This window comes from Polypterus senegalus, chromosome 10, assembly GCF_016835505.1.
Source record: "Polypterus senegalus isolate Bchr_013 chromosome 10, ASM1683550v1, whole genome shotgun sequence".
Lineage (NCBI taxonomy): Eukaryota > Metazoa > Chordata > Cladistia > Polypteriformes > Polypteridae > Polypterus > Polypterus senegalus.
In genome coordinates, this window is record NC_053163.1 from 40,366,212 (window position 1) to 40,389,525 (window position 23,314).

At 40.1% G+C, this 23,314-nt stretch overlaps 1 protein-coding gene across 4 annotated transcripts in view; it reads left to right on the forward strand.

Annotated features, from left to right (window-relative positions):
- Positions 1 to 1,348: 1,348 nt before the first annotated feature.
- slc16a2 (solute carrier family 16 member 2) overlaps positions 1,349 to 23,314 on the forward strand; it is a 181,192-nt gene continuing 159,226 nt past the window's right edge. The window contains exons 1-2 of one of the 4 annotated variants that reach the window (XM_039765758.1): positions 1,349 to 1,590; positions 1,973 to 2,459. In XM_039765758.1, the coding sequence (XP_039621692.1) occupies positions 1,997 to 2,459 (463 nt within the window). In that variant the 5' untranslated portion in view covers positions 1,349 to 1,590; positions 1,973 to 1,996. The other 3 variants (XM_039765761.1, XM_039765762.1, XM_039765759.1) reach the window with 3 other exon arrangements.

The following is a 23,314-nucleotide window of genomic DNA, read 5'->3' on the forward strand; positions in this document are numbered from 1 at the left end:
GAGAAAAATGGTTTAAAAGAAAACAAGTTTACGGTTACTTGTTTCATCTCATTCATTAATCACTTCATCCATTTTCAAATATGCTACTTGTTTCATCTTCATTAATCCCTTTGCCCATTTTCAGACATGCATAATCTGGTTCAGGGAACCAAATATCTATGAGACAACAGTCCAGTATAAGACACATTTACATACACACACACCTATAACAGACCAATTTAGTGTCAACAGTATAACAGTATGGGAATGTGGTAGAGCTACATGGCCTTGGGGAAAAACAGACATATTGCTAAGCAGGATTTGAAGAAAAAAATGTGTGAAGTTGTGAAGCAGTAGTGCTAATCACTGTGCCACAATGCCTCATACAAACAGAAGCAACAACAGCTGTATGAAAGTATTGAATATCACTCTCTTTGGCTAAACATTTTGTGTGGTCACTTTAAGCTTCATTTTATTGTGTTTTTTTTTTTATGTATATGCACTATAAGCTAGTAGCTATGATATAACTTTATAAAGGAAATGTAATTAAAGTGTTGGTAAATTTTAGCATTTAAAATATATAGAGTTATAAATGGTTGGACAGATGTGTCATTCACATGCTCCTCCTTCCTTGGTTGTTATTAATGGCAACCTTAATATATCTTAGTCATGTAATATTGAATATTAGTTAATATGAACAACTATTTTAGTTTTGCGAAATGTAAATGGCAAAGTCAGCTATTTCTGTATTTATTTCTTCAAGGTATATATTATTGCAGTGCCTTTTGAAAAGTTTTCTGAAAAAGATTATCACTTTATTTGTGTTGAGATGACTTTAATCGAAAATATGAATAACCAGTAACCTCTTTCCCATTATAATTATATATATTGAATTGTTCTTAATCAAAGAAGTGCAAGTACTGTATGTCATTTTTAGGAACTGTTTTGATCTTTTATTATTTTTATTTAAATATATAACCCACAATGCGATTCAATATATTCGTTTTTGTCTTAACTTATAGAATCCCGAGAATATCTGGGAGGAAACTTCATAAAAGTGTATTCGCGCAGGCGGCCAAGAAAAGTTGGGTCACAAAGGGGATGTGCACTGCTAAACAAATAAAGGTAGAAGAGGGGGTGATATTCGCTAATCTTGGAGGTGAATAATTGATGTCTCACTATAGGTCGCTTGAACGAAGCTGAAAAAAAGGGAAAAATTCTCTCTCTCTTTTAATTTATGTCTAACCGGAATGTTTTGTATGTTAATACGGGGTTTATTTTATTCTGATATGCTTTATTATTAACAGGTCCCTATAGGGATCACAGTTGGCTAGTTAATGTATTCTGCCTGCTCGCGTTATAGCATAATGTGGGGAAGATCGAAATGGGGTCAGTGTAACTCGGCTAAAGCGTCATTCGCTCGGTTCAGTGGTCTCCCATGTCTTGCTTAGAGAAAGCTGCTGAACAGCCATTGATGTGATTGACTCTGACTGCGGTGACGAACCTTCAGACAGGCGGAGCTACGATTCAGAACTCGGGCTTCGTCGTTAAAATCCCTGTTGTCGAACCAAGAAATCTCCGTTGTCATCTTGCGATCTGCACCAGTATCAGGCAAGTCAAAACTGAGAGGCCGGTGTGTAGAAAAAAATACTAAGTAACCCAGATTGTAAGAAATGTAGTCGTTCTCGCTGTGATGCTGAACGCCAGAGATATAGAGCACAGTACCCACTCGGCACGATGCTGGCTGTCTTTGAACCAGAGGAAGACACGTGTAGCATCTTATTGTAGTAGCACTGAATCTGCTGGAAGACACAGGTAGATTTGCGCATGGCACTGCAGAAATAAGCTCCGTCAGATTCCTGTATGCGAGAGTTGCATATATCGTATTTGCAAGGTTGTAATTAATGTGTTTTAAACTACAGCGATAGTCTTTCGAGAAATAACTAACGTAGTGTATGATTCCAAATTAAAACTATATTTTATATCTGTACAGCTTATATAGTCTTGATTTTGAAGAATGAGCATTCAGAGTGGCAGCCATGAATCGGGAAGTGGGGAAGAATTAACTGTGTCTGAAAGTGAACGTAAAAACATGGATAACGTTGAAGCGGAGGAAAAGCAAAATGCAAAGAAGAGAGGCGAAACAGAACAAGAAAGAACGGGCCATTTAGAAAGAGTTGAAGTGGTGATAAAAAACCCCAGAGCAACCCAAAGAAGTAAACACACAAAACCAGAAAAAATCAGCTTCGGCAATTTCATTGAAACTGGATGTCCAGAAAAAAACTCGGCTCCTAACAGTTCGAGCATCCTGCCGGGTTCTCAGTTCGAGCCACCCGAAGGGGGCTTTGGTTGGTTCGTTGTCTTCGCTGCCACTTGGTGCAACGGCTCTATCTTTGGCATTCAGAATTCTTTCGGAATTTTGCACGTGATGCTTAAGGACCTTGGGGACTCGAACGATAAAACTCTGCAGTTTAAAGCCGGTAAGTTATACTTTTGTGGCTTAACATATAACAGCTTTGCTAGTCCCTTCTTGGATGTCAAATCAGAATGCTTGAGGTTTTCTTTAAAGTTTTCAAAGCCATTTTAGGACGAAATAAAATCTGGGCTTACAATGACGGCTTTATTTTTGAAAGCTTGTCAGCTGATTACATCTTTGCACAGAAAAAAAAAAATGCAAAAGGAAACAGAAGATACACTTCCTCATCATTGACTCATGCAAAGATGAATTGTAGGCAGAGGTGTTTCCAGTGTAGTACTGACTTGTCTTATGTTTAGCGAAATTCAAGGCTCAAGTGAAATGTAACAGATGTTTACAAACAAAATAAGCATCGTTAGTCATTTTTTGAAAAAAGTTACTTAGAAGGTGAGGGTTAAACTATTTACTTCAAAAAAACAAACTAAAACTGTATGTAATCATTCTACTGATTGCAAATAACTGTTCATTTATTTTTGTGTAATAGTGAAGCATGAAAAAATCAACAATAAGTTGAACAGGTGCTCATTTCGATATAACTGTTTGTTTCCCTAAGCCCTGCAAGTCTAACAATAATACAAGCACATGTGGTGAATGATAAATGTGAACTTAAATAGATGCATTTTATTCAAATTGCTTTATTTTCAAATCTGTTGTTTGCAACATTTTACCTAACTTTGTTATTTATCTTCACGTTTGAGACTATATAATAATTTCATTAATTTGAAATTAGTGAACTCACAGTACACATTGAGAAACAGTTTTCTTTTCAATAAATGCAACTTTACATTCAGTTGATTTAGATCCAGTTTACAACAAATTAGCCCAAAAGTCTATTCTGTTGGGTGTCTTCAGCCATTTGAATATTTATATTGCATTTTATGTAATTCATGTATAGGAATTACAAGAGCAAGACCTTAAATACGTTTTGTAATACTTCTTAACTCTTGACATTCTGCTAATTATAACTTTACTTTTCAGTTTAATTTAGTTAACCCCATCTTGTACATTGTGCACTGTCTCTCTGTGAAATGAAAAACACTTAGTAATACAGAATCACTACTTTCTAAAATGTTTACATACCTGTACTGGGTACTTGCTTTTCTTTTTTAATCTCTTCCATTTCTTTTCATGATGCACAAGATCTATCCAAGCTCATCCATCTGTACATTCTTTGTCACATCTGTTTAATTAATTCCAGGGACCAAATGTTAAGGTGACATGTTGATTAGACATATTGCAGTAACCTGTAAAACAGATGTTAAAGCTTTGTTCATAACCACTAGTATATCAGACGACTCTAAGGTAACTGTATGGTTGGACAGTTTTGTGAATGATATTGAGATTTTGTTGTTAATATTTTTATTACTTTATGTGGCTGCTGAGCAGAAATGTTAGTTATTTTTTTTATACATAAATATTATCCTGTATTATGATGAAGCATTCTCCTATATGTATTTCATTGCATTTCAGTCATCCCTAAGTCTGAAATTGTGCTGTTGTTCATGTTCTTAAATTTTTTTGTTGTGTTAAAATTTCTTTTTTTGAATTAAATGTATTTATTTTTAGTTGTTTGCATATTTGTACTGCCAAAAGATGTGCAATTACTATTTATAACAGTTCTGTAGCCTAGGCATTTTGAATTCTGTGTTGATTATTGCTGGATATTAAAACAAGAAAAGTTTCTTGTTTTTTTAACACATATTGGCACACTGAGTAATAAATGAATCATTTATTTCATATAAACACTTTTTGACAAATCAGATTTATCAGTTATTGCATTATATTTGTGTAAACTATATTTTGTAATTTTTTAAATTTTGTAATGTCATTTCTATCAATGCTGGAAGGAAGGTTGTGTCACAAACCTACATGTATAATGATTTACCTCTGTCATGGGGCTGCTGTAAGGGGGAATTTTGGATGAATCCAAGGATAAGGCCTATGACTGATAGGAGCCTTCAAAAACATTGGAACATAATATTGGCCAGTTGCTGAAACTACATTTAACATTATAATTTACTTTGAATAATTATATAATGTTTTTAGCCAAAAGTAGCAATCCGGGAAGTCTCTACATCATATTTTCCTTCTCTCTTTTAGTCAGAATATTTCAGCACAGTCCTCACACACTTGCTAGCCAATGTTGGATTCACATTTGTTTTGCATAAATTGAAGTGCCAAACCCAAAAAGAAAGTTAAGAAAAGCTTGAATAAGGGAAAGGAAGGTTGCAGTTGGTTGCTCAGTTTTCCTCAAAAAAATAAAGGTTAGTTTATTAACGTTAGTCCATTCTCTACACATGTTGCAAGCAAACCAATTTACAGAATCATTCCATCTAACTCAGCAGAGAAATGATGAAAAAATTGAAGCCAGTTCTAGTTATGCAGGCATATGCTTATTATTAAGTACACAAGGAATTTGCTGTATCGTAATAAGCAGAAAACAACAAGTTTCTCTTACTAATGATTTATTTATAGACAGCTTTTTAATTATCTGTGAGCTAACGTTAATGCATCTTGCTAAATCAGTTCTGCCTGGTGTCACACACAGATTATCCATTTTGGCCGACATTTGATTGTAAAAGAATAGTTGTTTGTTTTATCTCGCACTAATCTTGACATTGTGTAACTTCAGACACACTATGCAAAGCTAAAGTATTGTGCCAATCAGTTTTGGACTATCACTTCCACATACATCAGCCTTTTTGTAATTTTGAATGGTTATTTTGTTATCTTCATTAATTTAACATACAGCCAAACCCTTTCATAATGACAGTTTTATTTTCCTATCCCACAGCCCCAATTTTGGTCTACAAGTGTACTCAAAGCTTTTTTCTAAACTCTTCTCTGATGTCCTAAATTTACTGTTCTCCATTGGATCTCTTTGACTGTTTTGTGCTAAGATACTTTCATTACTGCAGATGAAAAATAACTGTCATAGTTAAGATTTCCCTTTTATTATTATTTATTATTATTAGATTTAAAGAATAAAGGCTAAACAATGAGGATTCATTAAAATATTCAGACACCTTGTAAATAATTTTGCTGCATCAGTAGATTGAAAAAAACTATTTTTTCAATCCCGCCAGTAATTCATTGACTGCTAGCTCCACTTGTAGCACTCAGACAGCATCCTGCTCTTATTAGGTTGGGGTCTGCAAAATCTGCCTACTTCGTACCAACTAGTTTTTCTAAAGCTAACCACATCTTACACTTCTTGTGATTGTCTTTAAAATTGAGCTCTATTCTCATTTTGCAGAATTTAAGTTTCTTTGAAAGAGTCTGATAAGTAAAACTTAAAATGAAGTGTAAAAATGTGCAGGTCATTACAATCCAACAGTGCAGTTCTTACTTGAATTAAGCTGGAAATCAAGCTGTCAGTGTACTTCTGCCTCTCGGGTGGTTCCTAGCCTTGGTGGAAAAGTAGCTTTAGATCTTCAGCTTGGTCATCAGCTTACCTTTCCATATGAAATTTTTTTCCAATTTGGAAAATGACATTTGGCCCACCCTAGATCTGACTAGCAGCTTATTCACAGGCAGTTAGGCCTCATAATTATGCATGGGTAGCAATACAGCTTATAGGATTCCATGTTATTTATGCAAATCTTTGTTTGTCCTCTTAGTATATTAATAGATTGTAATGCAAAGGGAATATTTGAAATTTATTGGAAGAGATATTATGGATAAGCCCCACATCAGCAGAAACAGAACAGAAAATCAGGTAGTGTTGGCATTTATGTAAAGCAAAATTTAATCAGTCTTCTTCAGTTGGATGATGAGCAACATCTTAGTGAGGACATCTGGATTCATCTGGAAAGCATTAAGGAAAGAAGCTTTATTTTAGGAGTGTGCTATAGACACCCTAATGCAGACATCTTTTTAGTAATATTAAAAAGGCAAGATTTACAGGGGGATATTATAGTCATGGTGGACTTTAACTATCTGAATATTAATTGGTCTAACTTTGCAAATAGTGGAGTACAAGAATGGGGTATTTTAGACGTCATCACAGGGAATTCCTGTCTATATTTAATACTTTGTAATAACCAAGACAGAATGAAATGTGTAGAGGTGATTGAGCCACTAGAGTCAAGTGCCCATAATACTTTTTTTTCGTTTATTTCGCCTTATACAATTTCTTGTATTAGGAATTTGTTAGTTTTTGCATACCCCTTGGTTAAAGGGTTGAAGGTTAAGGGCCTTGCTCAAGGGCCCAACAGAGTAGGATCTCTTTTGGCAGTGACGGGGATTTGAACTGGCAGCCTTCGGGATACCCATGCACATCCTTAGCCTCAGAGCCACCACTCCGCCCTATATTATACTAATAATATAATTCTAATTTTTTTTAAGAAGAGCACAGATGCAAAGGCTAAAATTATTAAGTCTAACTTTGGCAGGGCAAATTTTGAACATATGTGACAAAGTCTAAAAGGGCTAAACTGGAGTAAGCTTTTAAGTGTTGTGACAGATTTAAAAAGTTTCACACATAGTGCAAGACAAAAAATACATCCCAAAAACCAGAATTAGTAGGAAATTTAAAAAAGTTAAGCATGGAAATAAAAAAAGCTGTAAAGGAAAAAAAGTTGTATAAGGAGAATAAAACTAATAACTCTAATGGCAATTGTAGTGCGTATGAGAGCCTGAAGGCAATCATTAAGAAGGATATTAGGGAAGCTAAAAGGCAGTTAGAAAAGAATATTGCAGATAAGGTGAAAGATAACTATAAAAAAATAATTTAGTAATTTAGTAGAAAAAAACACTCAAGAAGGAGGTAATGTATATGAGGATTAGTAAAGGGGAATTAAAATATACAGACAGTGAAATAACAGATGCTCTAAACTTGCATTTTCTTTTACATGTGAGTAAATGGATTAACACCCAGTGGTGACAGGAACTACTAATGAGGTACTGAGTGATTTAGTAATTGTAGAGGGAGAAGTACTGCTCAGATTAAATAGGCTGCAATCAAACAAGTCACCAGGATCAGAAAATATTTAGCCTTGAGTGCCTAAGGTAGCTCATGAATACATATATAAACCTTTGAAATATTTTTACCGTGCACTGGGGAAACTCCAAAGGACTGGAAAATGGCAAATATTATCCCATTATATAAAAATGGTAAACAAACAGATCCAAGCAATTATAATCTAGTAAATTTACCATGCATCACAGATATATTCATGGAAGAAATTATTAAGGATAAAATTGAGCAACACATGACATGAACAGGAGTTTTACTGAACAGTCATCATGAGTACTATTTTTAATATATATAAATAATTTGAATAGGAATATAAATAACAAGTTGGTTAAGTTTGTAGATGATACCAAACTTGGAGGATTGCTAGATAATCTAAATCCATTGAATTCTTATAGAAGGTCTTGGTCAGGTTTGTGGCAGATGTAATGTTAATGTAATTAAATGTAAAGTATTACACATAGGAAGTAAAAATGTGAGATTTGAATACATTATGGGAGGTCTGAAAATGAGAAGGATTTAGGAGTTGTGGTAGACCCGTCACTATCAGCTTCCACAGTAATATGAAACCATTACAAAGACTAACAGAATGTTAGATTATATAGCACGATATGTAGAGTACAAATCAAAGGAGGTTATGCTCAAAATTTATAACACACTGGTAGGGACTCATCTGGAGTGCTGTATGCAGTTTTGGTCACCAGGATACAAAAAAGGGACATTTAAGCACTAGAAAATGTCCAGAGGAGAGGAAATAGGCTGATTTCAAGACTACAGGAGATGAGCTATTAGGAAAGATTTTAACAGCCGAAGCGTTTCATTTTTAACATTAGGAAATTAAGTTGTGGCATGACTGAAGTGTTTAAAATTATGAAAGGAATTAATACACTCAATCTTGACTGTTTAAAATGAGTTCAACATGAACGCTAGGACAAAGTTGGAAATTTGTTCAGGCTAAATTTCTCACAAACATTAAGAAGTTTCATTGTCACAAGTTACTTATGTGGTATTAGTGTGATAGAGTGTAGGACTTTAGGGACCTTCAAAACTTGACTTGATGTTATTTTGGATGAATTAAGTGAATAGGACTGGTGAACTTCGCTAGGCTGAATGGCCTGTTTTTGTCTAAATCTTTCTAATGTTCACCCCTGTGACCTTGCCACTGCACAAGGTTTAATCACTGAATTGACCATATTCCTGGAAAAGAACTTTAACCCACATTTTGACACTGGCATCTCCAAAAAGTATATATCATCAGTGTTTAAGACTGACTCAAAAGGTTTATTGCACCTCTCGATGATATAGCCAGCAGAGGTCAAATATTCCCCATCCTTACTGAGAGCAGTCTATTTGACAACCACTCAGACCTTCCTAAATCATTAAGTGGCTTTACAGACCCTCTTTGAGGTCATTGAAGTCTTTCGCAGAGACCTCACAAAACTCCTCCTACATGTGAGTCTTTGCCGTGGTCTCTATTGCAATTTCTGTCTTTTGGCTCTCAGTAAAATCAAGAGCCTCTCCAGTAAAATTGCATTTAAGGGCCTTTTTGGTGAACTTGTGAGTTTTCCTTTACACTTGTGTCCACCAGTGTGTCCTGTTATTGTCACTATGAGACTACCAATAACTGGTTGACCACAGCATTGTGAAACTGAATCTCAACTGTTGTCTTGAACAAGGTCTTTTTAAGACTGCATGTCGCTAACCTTTGCTAAAGTGCAGAAGAAGCTTTTTCAAAGTGAACATGCAACATTACAGTACATCCTGACTACCTGTTATTGTCTTTTGAGGGATGTCAAAATAATTAGTCCTGATGTGGCCATCCTTACACGGGCAAATAGTACAGGGGCTGAATATCACATGGCACTCCTTTATACAATATTTGTTTTATTCTGGGATTTCCATGAATGATTATTGTATAAAGGAGGAACAATAGAGTTAAAGAGTTGGGGCACCACCATGGTGACTCTGTATAGTTTGAAGGAATGCATAAATTAGTAGCACACGATAATTTGTGGAGATGTCTTTCCAGACATGAGTTCAGAACATATCTAGAACAAGTTAGCTGTATGGGTTTTACAGTAACACGGCAGGAAGGGGTAGGTCCAGGAGGATGGACAATGGAAGTGACATCATTGGTGGAGTCGCTGTCAGTCTTCCATTTTTCAGAGGGTGGAAAAGAAAAAGCATTAGACTACAGCGTCAACTACTGGTTCCTGGGTTATTACCATCACCAGAGTCCTTAAGCTGTCCCCCCATGCTAATGCGTGTGACGCTATCTTGCAGTATACTGACTAAATTATAAATATTCATAATTTGTGTAACATAAAGTAAATCCATTAATGATTTATATGTCAATATGTTGGTTTTAAATTTAACTGTAAATTTAACTTTTTCACCTTACTGCCCTGCATATATTTTTTATCACACAGTTTATCTTGAAACATATTTCTGTATCCTCCAAAGAGGGCTTGACTGGGATTGTAATATAGTATAATTTTGCCCTATTGATATCTCTTAACTATGTCACTTCCTTGATCTTTCCCATTCAAAGATCATGTTTTGTACTTTTGTGTTACTTTTCTGTTGTCATTGGTTTAAGTACATATTTGCACATCATCTCATTTTTATCTTATTTTATCTGTCTGACCATTGATGTAGTTACATGTCTTAATAACTTTGTTTGATTTATTTTAGTTAATTGCCATTTTGAATATCTGAACTTTTTATATGTGTTTGGGCAGAAAATATTTTTCATGCTAATTCTTCAACAGACTTGCTGCTGTCTGTTTAACTGTGTGTGCAGAGTCAAGTTAAAAGCAGACTGAGCTCAACACTGTGGGAGCAGCATATGTGCTGCCTCAGAACATGGTGCTTTACAGACCCATTTACAGACCTATTTTTTTAATACACAATGGGAGGTCTGAAAATCGAATATACGATTTATGAGAAGGATTTAGAGGTCATAGTTAGAAGTTCAGTGTTCAGAAGCCATTAAGAATGCTAACAGAATGTTAGGTTATATAGCACAATGTTTTGAGTACAAGTCCAGGGAGGTTATACTCAATCTTTATAATGTACTAGTGAGGCCTCATTGAGAGTACTATGTGCAGTTTCGGTCTCCAGGCTACAAAAAGGACATAGCAGTGTTAGAAAAAGTTCAGAGAAGAGCGACTAAGCTGATTCCAGGGCTACAGGGAATGAATTATGATGAAAGATTAAAAGAGCTGAGCCTTTTCAGTTTAAGCAAAAGAAGATTAATGGGAAACATTAAATGATTTAAAATTATGAAGAGACTTTACAGTGGATCATTAAAACTGTTCTTCAAGAACATGGGGACACAGTTGGAAACTTGTTAATGGTAAATTTTGCACAAACATTAGGAGGTTTTTCTTTATACAGCGAACCATAGACACTTGAAATAAGTTACCAAATAGCTTGTTTGACAGTAGGACATTAGGGACTTTTAAAACTAGACTTAATGTTTATGAAGAGGAATTAATTAGATACGACTGGGAAGCTTTGTTGGATGGTGTTTCTCATTTAGATTGTTCTAATGATCTAATGTTCAATGTTCTCTCTATGCTAGTTGTTAGGCTGAATATTAGATATTTCATTCTGTACTTAACAGTGCTGTGACAGGCTGTCTATATGTCTGCACTCACATTTGGAATCAGTTTTGGGAAAAGTATAAGCAGAGCAATTGTTTCCAAAGGTGGTGGTTGTTGTTGTAAAGGAGTAAAGAATGTTTATAAAATTTTAACTTTTGCACATTGTTTTAACTTGAAAACATTGAACAATTTCTTCTTTTTGAAACAATTTTCCCTTTTTTATCCTCATGCACTGTATTCTCTTTACTGAAGGAGCTCCTTATCCACTTAAGGCTATAGCTTTTTTGACAGATTTGTTGCTATAGCTTGCCAGAACTGAACAAAACTCCTCTCTGCTTCTTTACATGTACATAAATATTCTTAACACTAGAATCTCTGAAGGAAATGAAAAAAGTCATAATAGTGGACCACCTTAAATTCCTTTACACCTCTCCATCAGTGTCTTTTATTTTGCAAATGTGTCAATTAGCACAAGCAGCAAGCAGCCTGCTATCCCAGTCCCCACCAATGCAGCTGAAGTTCTCCCAGCTAAATTCTGTTTATTTGGGTGTGAGGTGACTGGAATTTTATAGGGTAAATAATATATCTATATATATAATCTATATATAATATATAACATTTCTTGCCTAGCATTTCCTGTTATCCTACATTTACCCAGATTGTTGTAGACATGGAAAATACATGAAATGCATGTATTCCAAATACGAATATATTTTTTACCCTATACAATTTGAGACAGCTAAATCCTGGATAAACAGACTTCAGTGTCTGACTTAACTTCTGCTGCCTCGGTGGGTTGATGAGAGAGCAGCCTGCTTGCTGCTTCTGCTGACACATTTGCAAATCATTTTTACTATGTGTCTGTCATCTCTCATTGTTTGAAGTTTAAATGTCATAACCCATACGTTTGTGAAGTTATACTGTTAGACAGAAGATGCCCTTTTTGGAAACATTTAGACTCTTGCACCTATGCATTCTGTCAAAACAAGTATTGCAGTAGCAATTATATTGTTTTTTATTTTTCAGAAAAAAAAAATATATACACACAAACGCACATACACACACACACACTATACAATTATCCCTCCTCGATTGTGGGGGTTGCGTTCCAGAACCCCCCGCGATAGACGAAAATCCGCGAAGTAGAAACCATATGTTTGTGTAGTTATTTTTATATATTTTAAGCCCTTATAAACTCTCCCACACTGTTAACATTATTAGAGCCCTCTAGACATGAAATAACACCCTTTAGTCAAAAGTTTAAACTGTCCTCCATGACAAGACAGAGATGACAGTTCTTTTTCACAATTAAAAGAATGCAAATAGATCTTCTTCTCTTCAGGAGCAGAGAATTTCAGAGGGAGAGAGAGAGAGAGAGCGCTCGCAAAGAAAAGCAAACAATCAAAAAATCAATACTTGTGCTTTTAATTTTGCCGCGGCATTTTTTAGAGGAGCGTTAGTATCTTCTAAGCAAACAGCCTCTGTGCAAACAGCCCTCTGCTCACATCTCCTCCGTCAGGCGCAGAGAACGTCAGAGAGAGCGAGATTAAAGCAACAATCAAAAAATCAATATGTGTGCTTTTGTGCTTTTAAATATGCCGAGCACCGCAATAAAGCGGCATTTTTTTAGAGGAGCGTCAGTATCTTTTAAGCAAACAGCCTCTGTGCAAACAGCCCCTCCATCAGGCAGAGAATGTCAGAGAGGGTGAGAGAGAGGCAGAGACAAGCAAACAATCAAGCTCCGCGCGGGATGCATATCTTATAGCATTGAGGAGTTTTAGTTAATATGTAATACATGCTCTGATTGGGTAGCTTCTAAGCCATCCGCCAATAGCGTCCCTTGTATGAAATCAACAGGGCAAACAAACTGAGGAAGCGTGTAGCATAAATTAAAAGACCCACTGTCTGCAGAAATCCGCGAACCAGCGAAAAATCTGTGATATATATTTAGATGTGCTTACATTTAAAATCCGATAGAGTGAAACCGCGAAAGTCGAAGCGCGATATAGCGAGGGATTACTGTATGTTACTCTAAATTAACAAGTAAACAATTTGTAACTATGTGTGTTGTGAGCTGGGGGGCCTGATCGCACCCCTAGAGATTACAGACGCTCCTGGGAAAACCCCTGAAAACGTTGACAGACTACCTTCACATTGCTCCTTACCTTATTTGCACTCTGTCACATGAGAAACCTCTCGCACGGTACTCTGCATACTTAAAAGCATGTACAGCACCTGTCAGTATTGGAATTGATTTTGGAATTGATTGTTTGCTTCTTTCTCTCTCTCTCTCTGTCATCTTTGTCTTGTCATGGAGAGTACGTTTAAACTTTTGAAAAAGAGACAAATGTTCATTTGCAGTGTTTGAATAAAGTTCCTGTCTCCAACCTCCTGTGTTTCTGTGCAAATCTGTGACCCAAGCGTGACAATGTATAATTATGTACTCATCCAAAATGTTACTTTCAAAGTTATTTTTAATGCCAGTCCTGGAAACAGTTTCTGTTTACCAGTAGACATAGAAAAACAACATTTTGTACACTAGATTGGGTTTTTATGCTTTAATTCACACATTATCTCCTTTCTTTTGTTTCAATGGCCCCAAAGATTTGAATGCGTTTTTATTTATTTATGATTTTTCTTGTTGTTGCTTTTTTCTTCACCCTCGAGGAATCACGCCACATGGCTGTAACTGACACTCCCTTACAATACAGGTAATATGCCTCATTCAGGACTCAGTGAGCAACTGCTTGCTTGACACAAAGTCAAGCCAGCGGTACCCAATGATTCTCCAAAGAGACACAGTACAGATGGAGTCCAGTCTTTGTCTCAGGTCACTGGGTCCAGGTCTTGCAACCACATAGCAAAACAGGATGCAAAAAGACTCTAAAGACATTGGCTTTTGTCCCTTTGCAGAGATATCCGGAGCACCACACATCTCTTTTCCAGTGACACCCCTCCCCCCAAGCTCTCCCAATCCATCTATTGAGTTCATAGAAAGAGTCACCAGATACATGAATGTCACTTCTGAGGTAAGTAAACCTCTTGACAAGGTCAACATTCTCTCCACAGACAGACACACTGGTGATGGCTGTTCCCAAGAAGTCATTAAAGGCCTGGATCTTGGTTTTTATCTAGGACATTCTCAAGCTCAGACACTCAGACTCCTTGCTCGGTCTCTCAAGAGCCCCGATCAGAACCTCCATTGACTCTGTGAAGATCACAGAATCGTTAGCAAAGTTAAGATCATTGAATCTCTTTTCATCAACAGTTGTCCCACAGCTGCTGGACCCCACAGCTCTCCCCAATACCCAGTCCATGCAAACATTAAACACACCCCTGATGAACCCCAGAATCAACTGGGAAAATCACAGAGATTCTGTCTCCACCCTGCACAGCACTCATAGTACCAGTGTACAGACTGGCCATGGTATCCAGCCATGGCTATGGCACCCCAACTTTGAGGGGAACAAGTCGCTAACTGAAATGCCTTATTTTTTTCTCTCATGTGACCACAAAGCAACAATGTGAGCAGCAGGATACAGTCAAAGGGGTGGTCCCACACATGAAACTGAGAGTTACAAGTACAGCGAACAATTCTCATAGGTACACTAAGAAAAATTGCCTGCACTCTAAGTTAAAATCGAAAGAGCACTGCTCAGTAAACTAACATGAGTGCAAGGCAAGTACCAATTGTAGACTCGAAAGTAATCTATCTGAGAGCATATTAATTTCCAAAGCCAATTACAGTAGCCACTTAACTAAACTGAATCAGAAGAATCACAGAGAGAATGTGCAAACTTCACATAGATAGTGATTGGGCCTTATTTGTAAAGCTTGCGTATGCTGAAAGAGAGGTTCAAAAGGTACGTTCGCAACTTCCATGCAAAAATTGGGATTTATATAAGAAAACTTGATTGGGGAACATACGTATATTTACAGCAATTCTGACCCATGCATATGCAACACTTCGGAGAAACTGGAAAATGAGAACATCCTTAATCAAGTATGTAAATGCAGCTAAACCAAGTGACAATTTGCTTGCATAATAATATATATTGCCAAGCCATTCTTATAATGTGCATTGATTTGACAAACATATTATGCCGCAAAAGTGATGAATATGATGCATAAACTTTATTTTAGGTTCCTTTTAAGAGGACCAATGCTGCATGTTTGCACCGAAGGACTTCTTTGGTTATTCATCAGTTTATATCCATTACTTTGTAACTTTTCAGGGAACAGTCTGGATGGTCAGGAATATCTCTACCTGCTTCACTCTGTCACTGTGCTAAAGCCATTAGCCAACAGGTTCAACATCCAGTTTTCATATGATGTTGAAGCATATATATAAACCATAACATGTTTTTGTCCTCCTAATGTTATCAGAGCAATTTACTGCAATAATATTGCAATAAGGTATGAAGCTGCTTTTGTTAACCATGAGCAGTGACATTCCATTAATGCAGAAGTCATCTGTGATGCCAAGATAAGATTGACAAATGTCATGGCTCAGTGGACACGTGATTCATTTATTTTGAGGCAAAGCAGCTTTGGCAGACGTGATGGCACTGTATGTGGTGGCTGGCTTATTGGTAAGGTAACAGGCTGTACCTTCAGTTTTTCACATGGTCTGTACTATTCATTTTAACAACAATCATGCCATAACATGTGCCAGGTAATAGATGCTACCCACTCAGACTATGGCACTTTACGTATTTTCCTGACCCCCAGAATGCAGAAGACAGGTTCTATAATGTAAATATAATGCTCAGTTGCTGAGCGCAGCTAGTTACTCTTGAATTCAAGTGGTCGGGTCTTAATGCGTCAGGTGGGAGGCTGCTCAACCAGCCAGTGAATTTATGCAATATTGTGATTGCATAAGTATGAGGCTGATTAGCATTCACTTTACATGGATGCTTCAGGGTGTCATTCAAGACATGCTTACGTATGCACATTTACAAGGTGATTATACTTTATAAAGGGTAAATTGCATTAAAATGTTCATACGCCAGGTTTTATAAATTTGATTTTTTTTGGCGTACACATTTCTAGTTTATATAACTTCATACATAGGCAGAGTGGTGGTTCTGAGGCTAGGAATCTGCACTGGCAATCGGAAGGTTGCCGGTTCAAATCCTGTAAATGCCAAAAGGGACTCTGCTCTGTTGGGCCCTTGAGCAAGGCCCTTAACCTGCGATTGCTGAGCGCTTTGAGTAGTGAGAAAAGCGCTATATAAATGCAAAGAATTATTATTATTACTCAAATCCATGCAAAGTATTATAAATAAGGCCCCTGGAAATTTAAATAGCCCTAAATATATCACAACTTGCTGCTTCATAATATCATAGAAATGCTGCAGGTTGGCTTTTGGTCTTGTCTCGTCTGTTTCAGGAGATGGACATCTGAGACGGAACTCTGTTAGCGGCTGTGTTATTTTTCCTTTTTTTTTTCGTCCCGAGGTATCCTGCATTTACTCAACCCATGGGACTTTAATTACAGAATATGCAAGCATAAATAAGCATGAGTGGCAGAAAAAATTTTCATCCAAGCCTAAACAGGCCTCAGGTTCAAGCTCAAAGTACAGCCTGCCAGAGACTGACCTGAAACAGATACAGTAGGTGAAAGCACAGATCTCTCGGGACCTGACGCTGCTGTACCATCTCTAGCCGAAAGCAAAAAAGGGAGCGAATGTGCAAGTGAGTCGGGGTAGGAGTACTCACTGATTCCAGAAGGTTCATTGAAACTGAAAATGGCCTTACCTTCTGTGATGTCAACTGCCCCCCTGCAAAGCAGCAACACCAACTCCAACTGGGCTTGCTACTCCACCCACGGAGAAGACTGAAAGGAACAGTCTGAGCTGAAAGTAACGATAGCCGCAATGATCACTGCTCTCGGGGTGGGGGGGCATAAAGGAGATAAGGAATAATATAAAGTAGGTTACAAATAATACAAATGATATAAGGAAAGATATAAAGGACATACACAAGACAACTAAGATGCTGCTTCAGGATATTTAAGACCAGGAGAAACGTTTAAGTAATTGTTTTGAGGCAATCTTTAAATGCTAGAAAAAATTGAGGGAAAAATACAGGAAAATGCAGCTAAGTTTAAGAATAAATTTAGAGCAGTTTGTGCTCTCTTTGAACACATTAAGCAAATGTTCACCACTTGTATTGAAATAGTTGAACAACTAGCATCTGCCACTGACGGAAATGCAACGGCTGCAAATGCAAACGAATGCAGAGTGCTCGGAGACAGACTAGCTACACTGGAAGATAACACTGGAAGATACACTGGATAAACCTCTGGCACTATCAGAATTACTGGATGCTATAAACTCACTTCAGAGTGGGAAAGCAAGCAGGCCTTGAAGAGTACCCTGCCGAATTCTACAAAAAAATTCAATTGTTAGCTCCCCTTTTATTAGCAACATTTACAGAAGCCAGAGACAATATAATTCAACCTCAAACTTTTCATGAAGCATTAATTACCGTCTTTCCTAAGCAAAATAAGGACTTATTACAATGTGCATCATACAGTCCAATCACACTTCTGAATATACAGTGCATCCAGAAAGTATTCACAACGCATTACTTTTTCCACATTTTGTTATGTTACAGCCTTATTCCAAAATGGATTAAATTCATTTTTTTCCTCAGAATTCTACACACAACACCCCATAATGACAACGTGAAAAAGGTTTACTTGAGATTTTTGCAAATTTATTAAAAATAAAAAAATGAGAAAGCACATGTACATAAGTATTCACAGCCTTTGCCATGAAGCTCAAAATTGAGCTCAGGTGCATCCTGTTTCCCCTGATCATCCTTGAGATGTTTCTGCAGCTTAATTGGAGTCCACCTATGGTAAACTCAGTTGATTGGACATAATTTGGAAAGGCACACACCTCTCTATATAAGGTCCCATAGTTGACAGTTCATGTCAGAGCACAATCCAAGCATGAACTCAAAGGAATTGTCTGTAGACCTCAGAGACAGGATTGTCTCGAGGCACAAATCTGGGGAAAATTTCTGTTGCTTTGAAGGTCTCAATGAGCACAGTGGCCTCCATCATCCATAAGTGGAAGAAGTTCAAAACCACCAGGACTCTTCCTAGAGCTGGCTGGACATCTAAACTGAGTGATCGGGGGGAAAAGGGCCTTAGTCAGAGAGGTGACCAAGAACCCGATGGTCACTCTGTCAGAGCTGCAGAGGTCCTCTGTGGAGAGAGGAGAACCTTCCAGAAGGAAAACCATCTCTGCAGCAATCCACCAATCAGGCCTGTATGGTAGTGGCAAGACAGAAGCCACTTCTTAGTAAAAGGCACATGGCAGCCCGCCTGGAGTTTGCCAAAAGGCACCTGAAGGACTCTCAGACCATGAGAAACAAAATTCTCTGGTCTGATGAGACAATGATTGAACTCTTTGGTGTGAATGCCAGGCGTCACGTTTGGAGGAAACCAGGCACCACTCATCACCAGGCCAATACCATCCCTACAGTGAAGCATGGTGGTGGCAGCATCATGCTGGAGGGATGATTTTCAGCGGCAGGAACTGGGAGACTAGTCATGATGAAGGGACAGATGACTGCAGCAATGTACAGAGACATCCTGAATGAAAACCTGCTCCAGAGTGCTCTTGACCTCAGACTGGGGCGATGGTTCATCTTTTAGCAGGATACTTCAGGACAACTCTGTGAATGTCCTTGAGTGGCCCAGCCAAAGCCCAGACTTGAATCCGATTGAACATCCATCCATCCATCCATTCTCTTCCGCTTATCCGAGGTCGGGTCGCGGGGCAGCAGCAAGCAGAGAGGCCCAGACTTCCCTCTCCCGGCCACTTCTTCCAGCTCTTCCGGGAGAATCCCAAAGGCGTTCCCAGGCCAGCCGGGAGACATAGTCCCTCCAGCGTGTCCTGGGTCTTCCCCGGGGCCTCCTCCCGGTTGGATGTGCCGGAACACCTCACCAGGGAGGCGTCCAGGAGGCATCCTGATCAGATGCCCGAGCCACCTCATCTGACTCCTCTCGATGCGGAGGAGCAGCGGCTCTACTCTGAGCCCCTCCCGGATGACTGAGCTTCTCACCCTATCTTTAAGGGAAAGCCCAGACACCCTGCGGAGGAAACTCATTTCAGCCGCTTGTATTCGCGATCTTGTTCTTTCGGTCACTACCCATAGCTCATGACCATAGGTGAGGGTAGGAGCGTAGATCGACTGGTAAATTGAGAGCTTTGCCTTACGGCTCAGCTCCTTTTTCACCACGACAGACCGATGCAGAGCCCGCATCACTGCGGATGCCGCACCGATCCGCCTGTCGATCTCACGCTCCATTCTTCCCTCACTCGTGAACAAGACCCGAGATACTTGAACTCCTCCACTTGGGGCAGGATCTCTCCTCCAACCCTGAGAGGGCACTCCACCCTTTTCCGGCTGAGGACCATGCTCTCGGATTTGGAGGTGCTGATTCTCATCCCAGCCGCTTCACACTCAGCTGCGAACCGATCCAGAGAGCTGAAGATCACGGCCTGATGAAGCAAACAGGACAACATCATCTGCAAAAGCAGTGACCCAATCCTGAGTCCACCAAACCGGACCCCTTCAACACCCTGGCTGCGCCTAGAAATTCTGTCCATAAAAGTTATGAACAGAATGGTGACAAAGGGCAGCCCTGGCGGAGTCCAACTCTCACTGGAAGCGGGCTCGACTTACTGCGGCAATGCGGACCAAGCTCTGACACGGTTGTACAGAGACCGAACAGCTCTTATCAGGGGTCCGGTACCCCATACTCCCGAGCACCCCCACAGGATTCCGAGGGACACGGTCGAATGCCTTTTCCAAGTCCACAAAACACATGTAGACCGGTCGGGCAAACTCCCATGCACCCTCCAGGACTCTGCTAAGGGTGAAGAGCTGGTCCACTGTTCCGCGACCAGGACGAAAACCACACTGTTCCTCCTGAATCCGAGGTTGACTATCCGGCGGACCCTCCTCTCCAGAACCCCGAATAGACTTTTCCAGGGAGGCTGAGGAGTGTGATCCCTCTATAGTTGGAACACACCCTCCGGTCCCCCTTTTTAAAGAGGGGGACCACCACCCCGGTCTGCCAATCCAGAGGCACTGTCCCGATGTCCATGCGATGTTGCAGAGGCGTGTCAACCAAGACAGTCCTACAACATCCAGAGCCTTAAGGAACTCGGCGTATCTCATCCACCCGGGGCCCTGCCACCAAGGAGTTTTTGACCACCTCGGTGACTTCAGTCCCAGAGATGGGAGAGCCCACCTCAGAGTCCCCAGGCTCTGCTTCCTCGTGGAAGGCATGTTAGTGGGATTGAGGAGGTCTTGAAGTACTCCTCCCACCGACCCACAGCGTCAGTGAGGTCAGCAGCGCACCATCCCCACCATATACGGTGTTGACACTGCACTGCTTCCCCTCCTGAGGCGCGGACGGTGGACCAGAATCTCCTCGAAGCCGTCCAAAGTCGTTCTCCATGGCCTCTCAAACTCCTCCCATGCCCGAGTTTTGCCTCAGCAACAACCGGCAGCGTTCGCTTGGCCTGCGGTACCTATCAGCTGCCTCCAGAGACCCACAGGACAAAAAGTCCTATAGGACTCCTTCTTCAGCTTGACGGCATCCCTCACGCGGTGTCCACCAGGGGTTGGGGGTTGCCGCCACGACAGGCACCGACCACCTTGCGGCCACAGCTCCGGTCAGCCGCCTCAACAATAGAGGCACGGAACATGGCCCATTGGACTCAATGTCCCCACCTCCCTCGGGGCGTGGTTGAAGTTCTGCGGAGGTGGGAGTTGAAGCTACTTCTGACAGGGGACTCTGCCAGCCGTTCCCAGCAGACCCTCACAACACGTTTGGGCCTACCAGGTCTGACCGGCATCTTCCCCCACCATCGAAGCCAACTCACCACCAGGTGGTGATCAGTTGACAGCTCCGCCCCTCTCTTCACCCGAGTGTCCAAGACATATGGCGCAAGTCCGGCGACACGACCACAAAGTCGATCATCGACCTGAGGCCTAGGGTGTCCTGGTGCCAAGTGCACATATGAACACCCTTATGCTTGAACATGGTGTTCGTTATGGACAATCCATGGCGAGCACAGAAGTCCAATAACAAAACACCGCTCGGGTTCAGATCGGGGCCATTCCTCCCAATCACGCCCTTCCAGGTCTCACTGTCATTGCCCGTGAGCATTGAAGTCTCCCAGCAAAACGAGGGAATACCCAGAAGGTATGCCCTCTAGCAACCCCTCCAGAGACTCCAAAAAGGGTGGATACTCCAAACTGCTGTTCGGCATACGCACAAACAACAGTCAGGACCCTTCCCCACCCGGCGGAGGGAGGCCACCCTCTCGTCCACGGGGTAAACCCCAATGCACAGGCTCCAGTGGGGGCAATAAGTATGCCCACACCTGCTCGGCCTCTCACGGGGCACCTCCAGAGTGGTAGAGAGTCCAGCCCCTCTCAAGGAGATTGGTTCCAGAGTCCAAGCTGTGCGTCGAGGTGAGTCCGACTATATCTAGCGGAACCTCTCGACCTCGCACTAGCTCAGGCTCCTTCCCCTTCAGAGAGGTGACATTCCACGTCCCAAGAGCCAGTTTCTGTAGCCGAGGATCAGACCGCCAAGGTCCCGCCGGCCACCACCCAACTCACACTGCACCCAACCTCCTTGGCCCCTCCCATAGGTGGTGAGCCCATGGGGAGGAGGACCCACGTTACCTGTTCGGGCTGTGCCCGGCCGAGCCCCATGGGTGCAGGCCCGGCCACCAGGCGCTCGCCATCGAGCCCCACCTCCAGGCCTGGCTCCAGAGGGGCCCGGTGACCAGCGTCGGGCAAGGGAAAGCGTCGTCCAAAGTTTTACTCATCATTGGAGGTTTGTTGAACCGCTCTTTGTCTCATCCCTCACCTAGGACCAGTTTGCCTTGGGTGGCCCTACCAGGGGCATAAAGCCCCGGACAACATAGCTCCTAGGATCATTGGGACACGCAAACCCCTCCACCACGATAAGGTGACGGTTCAAGGAGGAGTTGAACATCTCTGGAGATATCTTAAAATGGCTGTGCACCGACACTTCCCATCCAACCTGATGGAGCTTGAGAGGTGCTGCAAAGAGGAATGGGCGAAACTGGCCAAGGTTAAGTGTGCCAAGCTTGTGGCATCATATTCAAAAAGACTTGAGGCTGTAATTGCTGCCAAAGGTGCATCGACAAAGTATTGAGTAAAGGCTGTAAATACTTATGTACATGTGATTTCTCAGTTTTTTTATTTTTAATAAATTTGCAAAAACCTCAAGTAAACGTTTTTCACTTTTTTTGTCATCATGGGGTGTTGTGTGTAGAATTCTGAGGAAAAAATGAATTTAATCCATTTTGGAATAAGGCTGTAACATAACAAAATGTGAATATTTTCTGGATGCATTGTATATGTTAAAATACTCCTAGCTAGAAGGATTGAGAAAGTGCTTCATTCAATAATATCACAAGACCAAACTGGAATTATTAAAGGCAGACACTTTTCTTCCAATATTCAATGCCTGTTTAATTTAATGTATTCAGCCCCAAAGTCTAAAACCATGGATATATTATTATCACTGGATGCAGAAAAACTATTTTATATGATTGAATAGCACTAACTTTTCAGTACATTTATAGGAATTTGGGTTTGGTCCGAAGATATGTGCATGGATGTATATATCAGATCCACAAAACACTGTGAATGCAATCCTAACAGCACTAGCAGAATTAAAAAAAACATTCTGAACTCAAAGTTAATTTGAATGAAAATGTGCTCTTTAAAGTGAACTCTGTAACACACAATATTAGATTGGACACCTTCCCTTTTATCATCGCAGATCAGTTTAAATACCTAGGAGTAAACATCACAAGGTTCTTTATAAACACAATTTTGCTGTCTGCTTGGAAAAACTTAAGCAAGACTTGTATAGGTTGTCTACCCTTCTTAAGCTTCTTTTTCTATTTCAAAGCATTTCCATATACTGTACATTAACAAATAATTTTTTAAGAATTTTCGTAAGAAGTTAGATTCAATCATAACCTCATTTATGTGGAATTCAAAACATCCATGCATCCAGAGGGTGACCCTATGAAGACCTATGGCAGTAGGTGACATGGCTCTTACTAGCTTTCAATTTTATTTCTGGGCGACAAATATACAAGATATATAAACATGGACATAGACACAAATAACTGACCACAAATATGCTTGGTCTGCAATAAAAATAAAATATTGCAGTACGTCTTTATATTCCTTG